The sequence below is a fragment of the Mirounga leonina genome, unplaced genomic scaffold (assembly GCF_011800145.1).
Source record: "Mirounga leonina isolate KUSES-001 unplaced genomic scaffold, KU_Mleo_1.0 Mir_125, whole genome shotgun sequence".
NCBI classification, from domain to species: Eukaryota; Metazoa; Chordata; class Mammalia; order Carnivora; family Phocidae; genus Mirounga; species Mirounga leonina.
In genome coordinates, this window is record NW_023270305.1 from 58,813,245 (window position 1) to 58,829,279 (window position 16,035).

The 16,035-nt window shown below is 35.0% G+C and overlaps 1 protein-coding gene across 3 annotated transcripts in view; it reads left to right on the forward strand.

Moving 5' to 3' along the window:
- The window catches only part of PSME4 (proteasome activator subunit 4), a 110,799-nt gene that overhangs the window by 35,112 nt on the left and 59,652 nt on the right, over window positions 1–16,035 (forward strand). For all 3 annotated transcript variants that reach the window (XM_035001565.1, XM_035001567.1, XM_035001566.1), the window contains exons 4-10: window positions 6,291–6,335; window positions 7,661–7,810; window positions 9,148–9,211; window positions 9,749–9,823; window positions 12,269–12,391; window positions 14,186–14,278; window positions 14,848–15,113. In XM_035001565.1, the coding sequence (XP_034857456.1) occupies window positions 6,291–6,335; window positions 7,661–7,810; window positions 9,148–9,211; window positions 9,749–9,823; window positions 12,269–12,391; window positions 14,186–14,278; window positions 14,848–15,113 (816 nt within the window). The remainder of the gene's footprint in view (window positions 1–6,290; window positions 6,336–7,660; window positions 7,811–9,147; window positions 9,212–9,748; window positions 9,824–12,268; window positions 12,392–14,185; window positions 14,279–14,847; window positions 15,114–16,035) is intronic.

Genomic DNA, 16,035 nt, shown 5'->3' on the forward strand with positions numbered 1-16,035 from the left:
CTCTTTCCTCAAGGCTCTGAGGTGTTTCTTAAAGCAGTCTGGTGTGAGAAATTTCTTGGAAATTTCACGTTATTTTAAACATTCATATCTGTATTGGGCTTATTAAGTAATGTTTTCATAAGTAAACATTTTTCTTCTCTGTATCTCTGACTAAAATTGATGCTCCAGGAAGATGAACCATATTGGTTCAGTGGCTTGGAGTACTCACACCCAGGGCTGTGTGCGTCCACTGGAGTATACATTGTGAAGTGCAGCTCTGTTGATGCAGACTCCTTTTTAAAAATGATAATGTGTTGTTTCAGTTTAAATGGATCACAAAGAATACTGAGGATCTGGAACCACTCTGGAACGGGCTCTTGCTTGGTGAGAGGCGGCCCTGTAGGACAAAGTTAGAAACTTAATATCTCTGTAAAAAAAAAAAAAAGGAATTGTACTTAAAACATTTTTCAGGATTGTAATTCTTTATTCATTTTGTCTAATTTTCTGTAATCTTTTTACTGTTATCATCAGATATTTACCACCTTTTGAAAGGAGTACCTGTTATCTTATTTCCATTCAGGTCAGGCTATGTATAGTTATAAAAATTCATCTTTGAAGGATTATATGATTCTTTGGTTCTTGGACTTTCTTCATCACGCTTGCCTTGATTTTAAAATCAGAGAAATCTAGTAATCTTATTAGTTCTTATGCAAAAATGTTAGAGTGGGATGCCTGGGTGGCTCAGTCGGTTAAGCATCTGCCTTTGGCTCAGGTCATCATCTTAGGGTCCTGGGATTGAGCCCCATGTCGGGTTCTCTGCTCAGGGGGAAGTCTGCTTCTCCCTCCCATTCTCCCTCTCTGCTCTGTCTTTCTCAAATAAATAAATAAAATCTTTAAAAAAAGATGTTAGAGAAACCAGTTGGAGAGCCAGCCATACAGCAATACTTCTTTTAGTTTTTGTTCCTCGGAGCTCCTCTGTGTCCACTGAATTTCTAATAGGGAATCATTTTAAACATTTTACAATTTACTTTTCTACTTAAGTTTCTATTTAGTATACTAGTATAGCAAGTGTTTATAATCAAGGGATAAAGTTATGACTTCACAAACATTTAAGAAAACCCCTGAAAACCCTTCAATATGGCATGCTTTTAGAATTGGCATTTTGCTTTGAGCATTTTCATCTTAGATGTATTCTGACTCATTTTGAAACAGTTTTGTCAGCTGACTGCATGTGTTCATACTATTTTTAGAATACTATTTTTATAATCAAAAGTGAAAGGTTGCTTCATTTGTTAACTGTCTTTCAAGTCTTAAACTCATGTGCCTTATGTGTTTGTCTTTATTTGAAACTACAGCTTAGGGTGTCATGCATTTCAACATGATTTTAAAAGCTGGTTCTATTTTTTGGAGCAAGGATTATTTAACTTTCTTCTTTCCCTTCCCCTTTTTCCTTATCTTCCCTCCTCCTCTCCTCTCCTTTTTTTTCCTTCTTCTGTCTTTCTGCCTTTATGCCTCAGGGGCAAGAGACCATTTTTCACTCTTCTCTTTTTCTAGGTTCTACCAGAGAAACAAATTGTAGGGTTTTTTTTATTTAATAAGAAAAAAAAAAAAAAGGAAAGGAGTTAGGTAGTTTGAACTTGATAATAGCAACATTAAGAATCACTCATTGTTTACGTTGTAAAGAAGCATTTAAATGTTAGGGGCCTAGTTTTATTTCCAAAAATGATGTCCCATTCACTTAAATTGGGGTAGCATATTGCAAGTTACTAATGAAGACTGTTGCTACTAACAAGACGTAAAGGAATTGTGCATTGATCAGCTTTTACAAATGGGCATGCACAATTCATATTTGAATTGGTATGTGTATAAATTTGTTTAGTTTTGTCACTATCCATATGACTTTTATGAGTTGTTTGATGTTAAAGGTTTACATATTTGCATCATGAGCAGTTTGGACCTAGATAACTCAATTTACTTTTTTAAAAAATAATTTTTTAAGATCTATTTTTCTTTCATATATCGTTCTCTAAGGGAGTCATTGAATATTAAGCGTTTTCATTTTTCATATTAATCTGCCTTTGGAGAAACTTGATTATTTCCCTTTTCTGGTACTTGTTCTTGGTGTTATTTGTTTCTCAACTGATCTGACAAAGGACTCTGATTTGGTGTTCTTATCCCTAAAATACAGCTAAATCCTTTGTTCCCCCTTCAACACATGGAAGTGACATGTTCTTACTCTGCTGGGTGTTTCTTGACACATGGGGCTATATTTCTAAGCTTAAGTTACTATCAGCAGCTCAAGAATGATCTCTAGCTACAGAATTTAACATAATGAAATGATGGAAGTGATTTCTGTGAGGACCTGTTGAAATTTAAAATAGTTTATGGTTATTTTTTTAATAACCAGTGATTATTATTACTAAGGTGGATGAAGTGATTTTTAACATGTTATTTGAAGACCATTCTATTTGCTTTTTTAAAAATACCACTTTGACTTTTATTTGGAAATGTTGAAAATAAATAGTTGATTTTTATTAATGACTTTGGTAATGTTTCTTCCAAAAGTTGTATCTGCTATAATGATCTTTCTTTAGAAAGTGCTCTTTTTAAAGCATTTAAAAAAAATACTTAGTTCACACTGATCAGGCTGTCATCACTTTCAGCAGTTATGTATGCTCTTTTTACTTGAGTTGTCAGGATTATTACAACTTCTTAACACTAGCCATGGGGGCATACTTTTTTCTGAAAATAATTATAATGAAAAATCAATGTTAATCCTACTTCAGTGGTGAACGTATTATATTTTACTTAAACCTTTCTTATGGTAGAATTATCTTGACCCTAATTTTGTGTGAAGTGGCTGTGAAAAATGAGTACTGGCTGATTTAACTGCAATATTAGGTTTCGAAAAATTAGATATGAGGTGCATCGTGTTTGACGAACTGATGGCTATATTTGTTTAGATACAGAGAAAGCAGGTAAAACTGAGTTTTTTGGATGAAATGAAGTACATTCTCAAGAAAGAAAATATCGTATAGGCAATTACCATTAAATTATAAAGAGGTCAAGGCAGAGGTATATAGAATATGCCAGTGTTACAGTTGCCCCGTTCATTTATAAAAAAGCCAATATGATAATTATGAAGCTAAAATTTAGTTCAAGAATTGTTGAGTGAAGCTGAAAGCACTTCTGGCTATGAGCAGTCCGCACTACTTTCATCTCGAATACATCATTTGCTGTACATGTCTCTGGTTTAGAAGTGAACATTGTCCTGATAATTAGGTAAGGCCAAGGAGGTAGGAAGCATAAACCTTCAGGTTTATGTAAGTCTCCTCTCTCAGTAACTGGCGTAACTGGACGCTAAGGTTTTTGGCTTTCCTCAGGCTTCTCTGCTACTTATTTGGTAGTTGCTTATGTCATCCTACAGCGTAAGGAAATTGTGGCCCAGAGAGGAAAAGTCACACAAAGTCATTTGTTGAAACTGGGACAGGAGCTCAAGAACTGGGACAAGAACTTATTTTCTGCCCTAATAAATAGGGTGGTAATTGGGGGAAGAATTTCCTATTTTGATGTGATTTCCTAAATCATAAATTAGTAATTGTTGAGAGACAGTAGAATAAATGTGAAAGCAAAATGAGCACAAAATATTAGTTCTTAAGGATATTGAAAATGTAATTTGTTTTGGATAGTCTGAAATAATAATTATAGTTAACAATTTTTATGCTTAATTCTGGGCCAGATAACTGTTTTCCTTACATTATCTCATTTAATTTTTGTAATAGCCTTTTGAGAGGTAGGTATTATTACTGTTCTATAGATGGAAAAACTGAGGCTGTAATATTGAACTGATAGTAAGTAGCAGAACTGGTAATCAAATTTCTATCTGCCTGACTCTAAGCCCAATTTGTGAACTATTGCATGATATGCTTATGGCTTTCTTTTCAACTTAACATGCTTTTTCTAAGAGGAAGTAGGGTATGAGAAAACCCATCCAAAGCTTGTTCCTTCTGTAGATCCCTTTTGATTTTTTTTTAAAGTGTTTTGAATTGTAATCACTTCAGTATTATAAATTTCCAACAATTGGGAAAGTACATAGTGATTATTCACTCCCTCTAAAAATTAGTGAAATATAGTCTAGTAGCATCTAGCCTTAACCTTTTATTTTATTTTTAAACAGAAACATTGTTCCCTTCATCTTGAGAGATTACAAGAATCACAAAAGGTCACTATACAGATATCACAGGTTAGAGAGATTGTACCCTTTTCTGGATAAAGAGCATAAATCCATTGGCACAGGCCTTATATATAAGGAGGGGTTGAAATTGACTTTATTTAGATGAACTAAAGCACATTCCCACATACCCTATTCCTCTAATGAGTGAAGTGACAGCTATCAAGTATTATAATTAACATCCTATTCTTTTGAAGAGTGAAGGGAACTGGAGAAAGCAGGTAGCTATGCAGCCTTTTGACTGCTTTCTAGAATCATTTTTGACATTATATGAAAGTTTGTTGGTGGAATAGAAAAGTTACCAGTGAAAACAGCAGGTTTTCTGTGTTGTACTCTGAAACGGGTTACCACAGAAACCGTAAAATAAATGTAAAGTTAACATGAAGACAAACTTTAGGAACTGATAGAATTACAGATCTTCTGCTTATTTCCTTGGACACAAAGTTTGCCATTTTAGAATTATCTTTTTTTAAATCTGCATTTAAGTTGATCTGTTATTTAGTTTGGAACTAGATGGTTCTTTAAACCTTGTCTATAATTTGTTTCTAAATGGGGTTCTTTGGTCCAAATGAAAAGAAGATCCAAAGATCTGTGCTCTTTGTTGCTCTGATAGAAAATGTTTATTGTGTATTGTAAATTAATAAATATAAATATGCATAAGTATATATGAACACATAACCTTTTAAAAGTGCTTTGGAAATGCCCAGAAGTAAAAATCATAGTTGTGATCTTCAGAGAGTTTAAATGTAGTTAGAGAGAAGTTTACTCCTTTTTTAACCAGGCAAACTTAGATGTTCTCTAAACTAATTGTTTCTCAATTGCTTAGCTTTTTTATGAGAGAAGATAGAATCTCTTCCTGATAATCAGAGAAAATGTTCCATGTCTCTCTGGCCATATGTTCGTCTTTTTTATTTTAGAATTATCTCATGTGTTGTAGCCTGGTTTCCTCTTCAGTTAATTTTTTTCTGACTAGTTTTGAAATTAAAGAGGATTTCTACAGCTTCTAGTAATGAAATCATAGTTTTCTCTCTCAGTTGTATAATTGGTTACTTGTGCTGAGTTTGGTTTGTGTTATTCCTTGGAATTTCTTTACAGATTAGTTCTTAAGCTTTCAGAGAAGTTGGATAGACCTCTGGACTTAACAATTTCAAGAAGCTTAATGAGAAAGTGTCAGGTGGAAGCATGCCTGAAAGTTACCCCTTTCCCTCATAGTTTTTTTCTTGAGATTTGGGGACTTATTTTATTTACTTGTATACATCATGCTGTAAGTAGCCACACATTTATTTTAAAATTCCATTCCAAAATTACCTTGTGCCCTTTGTTTTATTTGCATTTTACCTCTTTGACTATGGTCTAATTAATTTAAATATTCCATTCTGGCCGTGAATGTTTAAACCAGTACACATTGGCCTTTTCATTTAGACAAACATTTATTTAAATCCACATACAAATACTTATGTTGTTTTTTTAAATTCACTTGAACCACCTACAAAGTTGGAAAATAAGTTACAGCTTTTTAATGTTACTCAACTAACTTTTTAAGTAGCTGGTCAAAAAGATGGCTGTTCCTATTTTTGGTAATTGGTGCTGGCCGTAAAGTAACCTTGTAGGGTTATAGAACTCTCAACCATTGGTTACAGAAAACTAGTTTCTGGCAGTTGCTGATATAAGCACACCAGATTTTTTCTGCTGTTTGTGTTTCGATGTAAAAGCACTTTAATAAAAATAAAAATTAGTATTTGAAGTTTTAAGCCACTGAGCATACTTCTTGATGTGCTGTTAAGTGTGGTCATTGCTGCCTACTTTGTAAAGATTGAAAATGACTTGTCCTTTTCCCAGTTTTCTTCCCTTTAGATTACAACAGAGAATGAGCAAATCCAGAGCAAAGGAAAGAGTAGATGACAGAGTTTAGGTAGTTAATCCTTATAGTTCTGTTGGTATGAAAGAGACGGATTAGTTATTGCATGTACACACATAATTTTTAGGTGTATGAGCATTTTTTAGAGATATTTATTGACTGGATTAGGTGTGTTCTCAAAATACACAAACCTAATTTATCAAATGGCTTTTCCCCCCCTAGTTCTGTAGAAAATGTTCTCAAAACACTCGTGAAAAGCTGCCGACCGTAAGTAGCTTCTCAATTTATAAAACCTCTTTTATTTCTGTGGGCTTTTCCCCGTCCCTAGTATGCTTTGAAGAGGAAATTAAAGGTATAAAACGTTTCTAACATTGTGATGTTAGTCACTGGGCACAATATATCATTTCCAACTCTTGAACTGAATTATTTAGATTTCATTTATAAATTTAGAAATTTTTAAGTGGTGTGGGTGTCAGTTACCTATTATAAAGTAAGAATGCCATAATTTATGTATAATTGTCTTTATTTGAAAGATTTTCCTAGAGTATCATTACTCAGATCAAAAATATTTTCCAAAATGAGTATCGTAGGTATTACATTAAAATGTGAGTAATAATAAGAAGGTGTTCAGACATTTTTTTTGAAATATGTTCTCTTTCAGTAGAACATACAGAAATATTCCATATTCTGATGTTTAAAGATGAATATGGGTTGAATTTCATTTTAATCAGTTGAAGTCCAGTTCTGTGGACTTGAGGCCCCTGACTAGCTCAGTCGGTAGAGCATGGACTCTTGATCTTGAGGTTAGGAGTTTGAGCCCCATGTTGGGCGTAGAGCTTAATAAAATGAAATGAAATAAAATAAAATAAATAAAAACCCAATTCTATGGACTTGACAATTATTAGGCTGTTCTAAGACTGCTTATCCTGCTATGTATGGATGCAGTGAGTTCTTTTGAATGGAAATCCCTATTTTATCATATTCTTATGAGTTAAAGTTATAAATGGTTTTATAAATCACGTATTTGTTGCTGACCTACTATATTCTCAGTCTTGGGCAAATAATATTTTTTCATAGACTCGTAGAATGTTAGCACCTGTAGGAAGACCGTCTAGTCTAGTCCACTCTTGTATACAAGAGAGCTCTGTGGTACACTGAGAATAAATGGTTGGTCCAAACATGCCTAGGCTAATGTTCTCTTTTTCATTTCACTGATTATCCATTTCTTATATAGACTGGATTCTCTGTGACTAGATTTTTTTCCTATTGCTATTACATAGTACACAGGGAGGGAAAAAAATAAAACAACCATGTATAAATTTGTAGGTTATTTAAGTGACTTTGTATTTTATGAGTTTATCAGCTTTATAGCATTTTCTAAGTCCTTTAGACGAGAAAAAAATTTACCTTTAAGTGTGACAAGGTATTTATTTTAGAGTTGCAATAATGTGTTTAAGTTAACTTGGCATTTGTAGTGTATGTTGTACCTTATGAAATCCATTTCCCACCTCCCCTTTTTTTGTTGGTCAGATGTTGATGTTGTAGAGCTTTTAGCCAATAATCAGGTAAATGAATACCTTCTTTTTTATTAGATACTTTCCAGCAGATGCCACAGCTGAGATGCTAGAAGAATGGCGGCCTTTAATGTGCCCTTTTGATGTAACAATGCAAAAGGCCATCACTTATTTTGAAATATTTCTTCCTACCTCCCTTCCTCCACAACTTCATCATAAAGGTTTTAAGTAAGTATATACATATCTTGACAAATTATAGAATAGAGCAAGAAATGGAGATATATAAGCCAACTCGTAAAGCAATAATAAGTAAACAAAAATTTACTAACTCAACCATTGTGTTGATTATACTTGAAGTGTGTGGAGGCTGAAACAGTTAAGCATAAGATTGTAAATGAGGAGAGACTAATGCTTATACGTCAAGCCAAATACGATATGAGGGCTTTACAGGGTGCCTAGCTGGCTCAATTGGTGGAGCATGTGATTCTTTATCTTGGGCTTGTGAGTTTGAGCCCCATGTTGGGTGTAGAGAGTACTTAAAAGGAAAAGTAAAGATAAGGGCTTTAATTTAAGAAATCAAGAGAGAAAGAATAAAAAATGCAAAAAAGTAGAAAATATCAGTAAGTAGGCAGTGATAAGAAATGTTAAATTGTGTGGAGTTTAGGGAAAGGAAAAGTGTTTTCCTAAAACTTGGTTTTATTCATCACTTGTAGTTTTTCTTAGGTCTTTTTTTTATAATTCTTATTCTCTACTCATTCTAGTCTTTGCACTGTTTTTTTTTTTTTTTAAAGATTTTTTATTTATTCATTTATTTGAGAGAGAGAGAGCACATGAGAGGGGGGAAGGTCAGAGGGAGAAGCAGACTCCCTGCCGAGCAGGGAGCCCGATGCGGGACTCGATCCCGGGACTCCAGGATCATGACCTGAGCCGAAGGCAGTCGCTCAACCAACTGAGCCACCCAGGCGCCCGTCTTTGCACTGTTTTTAAGAACTGTTTTCTCTAGATGACTCTATATAACAGATCCTAAAATGAAAAATATTTAGGGGAACCTGGGTGGCTCAGTTGGTTAAGCGTCTTGACTCTTGATTTCTGCTCAGGTCATGATCTTAGGGTCGTGAGATTGAGCCCTGTGTTGGGTTCCACCCTGGGTATGGAGCCTGCTTATTAGATTCTCTCTCCCTCTGCCCCTCCTCCCCCATGCTCTCTCTCTTAAAAAAAAAGAAAAGAAAAGAAAGTAGGACTTCTTCTTAAAGACACAAAAAGTGCTAGGACCATGACCTGAGCAGAAACTAAGAATCGGGCGCTTAACCAGCTGAGGCACCCAGGCGCCCCTAACAATGAAGTAGAGGTTTGATGAGATGACTCTTTAGGATAAATATATTGCAAGGGAAATATTCAGACAGAAGCAGTCATTTGTTCCGTTAAGTTTGTAACATTCAGTATTATTTTTTCTAGGTTGTGTAGTTATCAGTAAGAATAATAGATTAAAAAATACAAAGGATACCTGGCTTTGAACCACTTTCTATAAATCACTTGCTATTCATAACAACATTTTTCTTCTTCAGACTTTGGTTTGATGAATTAATTGGCCTTTGGGTTTCAGTGCAAAATCTCCCACAGTGGGAGGGGGTGAGTATCATACCTATTTTTTCCTTCTTTGCTATTAGATCATTTGATAAATAACGTCAGTTCCTTAGAATTGGCTATTAGCAATGTTGTAATTTTTTAAAAAAAATTTTGTTTGCTGTTTCTAACAGAAATAGACACTTCTTTTGGTTTTATCAGTATCTAGAAGCAAATGCATGTATTATGAAATGCATGAAATGTAAGACTGTTATTGTTTCCTATTGGACCTTCACTAGCATGTTGCTAGACATATAGTAGATGCTTTCTATGTGCTTATTAGATTAAAATTTCTTCTCTTTGCATTGTGGATGATGCTTTTGTCATTTCCCTTTTAATAAGCATTTCAACTGCATTTGATTTTAAATGGATGACAAGAATCAGAACTTAAATTTGGAGATTTTAAAAAAATGAGTCATAAACTATGTATTAAGTTGTGCTAATGATGACAGCTGAGAACCAGAAATGGATAGGGGGTGTGACTGTGACACTTAATAACAAGTGTATTTACTTAACTGTCTTTCTTTTTTTGTTTACTTTCAGCAACTAGTAAATCTCTTTGCTCGATTGGCTACAGATAATATAGGGTACATAGACTGGGATCCATATGTACCAAAGGTAATTAAGAACTTTTGAGCATACAACATACAGTAGCACTGATAGCACTTTTTATGTCTTTAAGAAGTGTGTTTTGGGGCGCCTGGGTGGCTCAGTCCTTAAGCGTCTGCCTTCGGCTCGGGTCATGATCCCAGGGTCCTGGGATCGAGTTCCGCATCGGGCTCCCTGCTTGGCGGGAAGCCTGCTTCTCCCTCTCCCACTCTCCCTGCTTGTGTTCCTGCTCTCGCTGTCTCTCTCTCTGTCAGATAAATAAATAAAATCTTTAAAAAAAAAAAAAAAAGAAGTGTGTTTTGTATGCTAATTCCTAAAATATTTCTTGATCACTAGTAAAAACATACAATTTACCAGGATAGATCATTTATTTTCAAAAACTAATTGGATCATACCAAGGTAATCATAAATGTGTGATTTTTGTCTTGCCTATGTAGGACATGAAATAGAAGTTTCAGAGTGAGTAATTTAGAAAGTACTAAGTGTATTATTCAGGGTATCTTACATTCATACCTTCCAGCAAATTTTGGGTATTGTATTTGATTGCTATTCTAGAGTGTTCTCCACTTTTTAGATCGCATTTTCCTAGAGTAAATAAAGCTAGAGTGTCTCCAGGTTCAGTGATCTTAACATTGCATCTTCCATATTGTTTCACCTGAAGTGGGCTCAGGAGAGGTGGCATGGGGCATCCAGGTGATTCTGATGCACACGCTGACAGTAGAGCAGGGCTGGGGAACAGCAGCAGACATACTCTGTTTACCTTTGCTTGCACCGTCTGGTAGAAATGAAGGAGGAAAAGTGATTTTCTCCCACTGTTGGGGTCCCTGTTACTAATGACAGATTTTAAATATAAATTTAATTATATTAAAATGTTTAGGGGTGCCTGGGTGGCTCAGTCGGTTAAGTGGCTGCCTTCGGTTCAGGTCATAATCCCAGGGTCCTGGGATCAAGTCCCGCTTTGGGCTCCCTGCTCGGCAGAGAGCCTGCTTCTCCCTCTCCCTCTGCTGCTCCTTTGCCTACTTGTGTTCTCTCCCTCTCTCCCCTGCTCATATTCCCTCTCTTTCTCTCTTTCTGTCTCTGTGTCAAATAGATAAATAAAATCTTTTAAAATAAATAAAAAATAAATTATTAGGGGCGCCTGCGTGGCTCAATCAGTTTAGCATCTGCCTTCGACTCAGGTCATGATCCCAGGGTCCTGGGATCGAATCCCTATGGTGGGCTCCCTGCTCAGGGGGGAGCCTGCTTCTCCATCTCCCTCTGCCTGCTGCTCCCCCTGCCTGTGCGCTTTTGCTCTCTCACTCTCTCTCCCTCTCTAATAAATAAGTAAAATCTTTTAAAGAGAAATTTTAAAAAATAAAATGCAATTTAAAAAATTATTTATTTATTTATTCATTTGACAGAGAGAGAGAGAGAGAGGGAGGGAATATGAGCAGGGGAGAGAGGCAGAGGGAGAGGAAGAAGCAGACTCCTTGCTGAGCCAGGAGCCCGATAACGGGGCCCGATCCCAGGACTCTGAGATCATGCCCTGAGCTGAAGGTAGACACTTAACCATCTGAGCCGCTCAGGCGCCCCTAAAATGCAATTATTAAATGAGAGATGAAAATGCAAATTCCTGGGGGAAAAATCGATAGAATTTTGAAAGGGAAAGTAATCCACTAGAAGATAGGTATTTGCATTTTGTATATTCTTAGCATGGAATGAGAGCGTAGGAAAAATAATTTCATATGCATTTAGAGAGATAGGAGTCAAAATATTTCATGTTTAACTGTATTATCTACATTTTGCCTTTTTATGTTTAAACTATCTCATTTGTTTATGGGTACATGGGTACAGAGTACGTGGATACAGCTGCTTCTTATCCACCCCTTTGTGACCTCACTGTCATTTGAAAGAAAGTAAATAGGGGCTGAGCCTGGCTGGCTCAGTCATTAGAGCATGGAGCTCTCGATACCAGGGTCGTGATTTTGAGCCCCATGTTGGGTGTAGATATTACTTAAATAAATAAACTTTTAAAAAATGAAATAAGGGTGCCTGGGTGGCTCAGTCGGTTGGGCGTCTGCCTTCGGCTCAGGTCATGATCCCAGGGTCTTGGGATCGAGTCCCGCATCGGGCTCCCTGCTCAGCGGGGAGCCTGCTTCTCCCTCTGCCACTGCTCCTTTTGCTCACTCTCATGCGCGTGCATGCTCTCTCTGTCTCACATAAATAAATGAAATCTTAATAAAATAAATAAATGAAATATAAATAAAAATAAAAATTTTTAAAAAGAATCTATTTCTATGTAATTTTTATGGAATAAAGCAGTGTATAAAGCTACCAAGTAGTATGTAATTTTGCTTAAAACCTGATCCAGTGAGAATATATCCAATAACAATAATATATATAACACTTCAGTTATTTAAAAAGTTACTTGATACTTACAAATATTTATTCTTAATTCTTTTTTTCTTTTTAAAGATATTTACGAGAATTCTGAGAAGCTTGAACCTCCCAGTGGGAAGCAGTCAAGTGTTAGTCCCAAGATTTTTAACAAATGCTTATGATATAGGACATGCTGTGATATGGATCACCGCTATGATGGTTTGTAACACATTAGTTCATCTAAATTTTGTGTTAACCATACAAAAATTCTGTATAATCACATTAGGCTATATTAGTATCTTAGTTGGTCATCTGATTCTTGGATATTTTCTGATGTAGTAAGCTAATGTTTATCAGACCCAGAATGTAGAAAAACAACCATTTCTCTAGCCAATAGTTCTTAATAATGGAGTCAAAGTTTAGAGTTTTGAGAGATTCAGAATGTCTAACAGTCTTAATAGGTCAAGAACCAGACTCACAAATGTGAAAGGTCAAATTGATAATGATAAATGTGGAATTAGAACTCAGGGTTTTGCATATGCCTGGTATGAATGCATTCAGTGTCGAAGATTACACTGAACACAAAGCTTACTAAACAAATGAAGTAATCTTAATGAAGGGAGAAATATGGAGGATTACTTAACTGACATCCCTGAAGGAAAGTAAAAATACATCCACATGCTTGGATTTCATTGTCAACTTGCAAATAGGAATATAAGAATAATTTTATACTATAATTTTCTGGATTATCATTTATATTGCTTCTACTGCTGTCTCTTTTTTAAATTATTATTCTGTTTGATATTTTCTCCCAGGTTTTGTTGTTTGGCTGGTTGTTTCTGTGGAAAATGCAGGATGGTTGTGCGAAGTTTAACTCTTAAATTTTATTTTTAGATTTTAAAGAGTAATTCATTCTCCCCGTTTTTGCTATTTCGTTATTAAGCAGGGAGAATCACATTTTCTTTCTAATACTCCATAAGAGCAAAAACATTTGGATGTTTACTATCTTACATAAGCAATGAGTTGGAATTCATTTTTTAGAAGCCACAGAATTACATTGTGATTAATATCAGCTTATTTTAGTTAATGTTGCTGTTCTTTCTCACACAGTTTTTCCCATTGACAGATTTATTTTGTGTTAAATGTGAATAATGAATATAATAAATAAAAATGCTAATTACTATGTTAAAATATTGACATTTTTGTTGATTTTTTGCTATGGAATTATGATCTCTTTAGTAGTTGACCTAGTCTCAGTGGGGAACATGTACATGGATTTCATTTCAGTGCGAAGACATGTTCTTATGTAACTCAACAGTCTACCTTATGTCTCTGCTTTTTCTTAGAAGATCATCCTGAGAGATGGAAGGTTTTAAAACCAAATTGTAGTTCTTTATCTTCAGGGCTGTTGATAAGATGAATGCTAAATTTTTTCCTCATTTTCCCCCCCACGTTGTATTGTTGTTTGGTGTATTTGTTTTGGTAATAGATTAAGAAAAAAATATTTTTCTTTTGAGTCAAAATGTGGTCAAATATAGCAGGTTTAATCATTTGAAACATTTGGGAGTAAAAATAAAATATTTGAATGTATTTATGTACATCTCACTTCTTCATTTCCTGCAATAAGAAATTCACTTCTTGAATCCTTTTAGGAATGCTTTTTATGCCTGATGTTACCACTCTTGGTTATTTTAAAACAGTCTTAGTGACAAAAATTATTTCACTGCAAAAGAGTAAAATATGCTGATACCCTAAATTGAAAGATCTCTTTTCAGTTATCTAATTTGGTTTCAGTAAGTTTCCCTTATTTTTTGTAGAGTGTTTTAAATGGAAGATTGTAGGAAGTTCACTGGGAAATTTGTTTTTGACTCTTATGTAGGGATAGAATTGGTTTTTGTCAGCAAAATGGATGTGTACCACGTTAGAGAGGTGTATGTAGGCTTGGGCCTATTGATTCCTTCAATTTTCCAGTGTACAGTGGGTACTGATATTTTTGTTTTTTTATTTGTATAGGGTGGACCAAGTAAACTAGTGCAAAAACATTTGGCTGGTTTGTTTAACAGCATCACATCTTTTTACCATCCCTCAAATAATGGGCGCTGGCTGGTGAGTATATTCATTTTTCATTTTAGGGTTTGGAAATTTTTAAAGATATGGTCACACATATCTTTAAAAAATGGTTACATATTGCCTATTGTGTAAAACCTATAATACATTTTCTGTTCTTCATATAAATTTGGCTATATGTAGGTGATTAAGTTCAAATTAAGTTTCTGTGTTCATAGAACATAAAAATAAATGAAGATAATATTGTTCGTCCAATAACTGGTGACAAAATGTCACATTCTGGCAACAGAAAGGATTGTCAGTTGTGGTTTTTATTCCTTGGGATTTTTTTGGGGGGGGGGGCGGTTTCCACATTGCCTAGATAAAATGGTTTTTCATGTAATGGAAGATTCATCTGGTGCTAGAAATTAAAACTGACATTTGAAACACATTATCAGTAATTTAATTGATAATGGCATTTTATTCTATCTAGTTATGCCATGCAGGTCTTTGTAATAGATTGTAAGAGCTGTTATTTTAAGAATCTTTATTTGGAGGGTAGAAAGGAACCATAAATATCTGTGTAGGAAATAGAACCTACCTTGGACTTTTTGCTTCTGTGTCCCCAGAACAAATTAATGAAACTACTTCAGCGGTTGCCAAATAGTGTTGTTAGAAGATTGCATCGTGAAAGATACAAGAAGCCTTCTTGGTTAACTCCTGTGCCTGATAGCCATAAGCTTACTGATCAAGATGTTACAGACTTTGTACGATGCATTATTCAACCTGTCCTCTTGGCTATGTTTAGCAAAACTGGTAGTTTAGAAGCAGCCCAGGCTCTGCAGAATCTTGCACTCATGAGACCTGAGTTAGTAATACCCCCTGTACTTGAAAGGTAAGTGGAGCTTTACATGTTTGGTTGAAGCCTCAGCTGTGGCTACAGCTGTTCTGATTATCTCTTCCCTCTACTCTTCTGTTGTGCTTGGTTTTCTTTTGTGGCTTCTGTTTTGCTTTCTCCATGCTTGTTCCTGTTCCTGTAGGAGAAGCAAGGCATTTTAACCTAACGATCGGTAACTTGATAAAGGTTTACTGGAGAGAAAAGAAAATTGACACGAGATGGATAAAATATTTTTGGATTATTGGCACATTTTTGCTCATAAATTAAGGGGCGCCTGGTGGGCTCAGTTGGTGGAGCATGTGACTGAATCTCGGGGTTGTGAGTTTGAGCCCCATGTGGGGTGTAAAGATTACTTAAAAATAAAATCTTACAAAAATTAATTAATAAACTAATTAATTAAGCTGCTTTTACATCAAAGTATGTCACTAAATACTGAGAAGTGATTTTGGATTTCTTTTATTTCTTAAAATCAGTGATACAGAAGAAAATTTGACTATCTTTATTATTTTAATATATGCATAATCTTATGTGTATTATTTCCACAGTATAGATTTTATTGCATTCATTTTGTTTCATATGTTGAAATAGTAACAAAAATAGTTTTCCCTTTCCCTAGTTACTGTCACAATATAGGCCTTCTGTGCTTATATAATAATATTACTTAAGCTTTCTGTTAATTTCTCTGCTGCCTGAAGTTGAGCTTTATGATTTCTCTCAATGTCATACTGAAAAATAGAAGAAAAATGTTAGTTTTTAGGGCCCAGAAGGGTCTAACAGTTTGAGTTCCATAAAACAGATTTGTCCAAGATCCTAGTGACAGAATGCAAGTGACTGCCTGTTTTCTGACTTAAAATTGAAATAGGATAATTGGGCACATTTGCTTGGAGATGGATATCCTGTTAAAGATCTTGACCAAAAT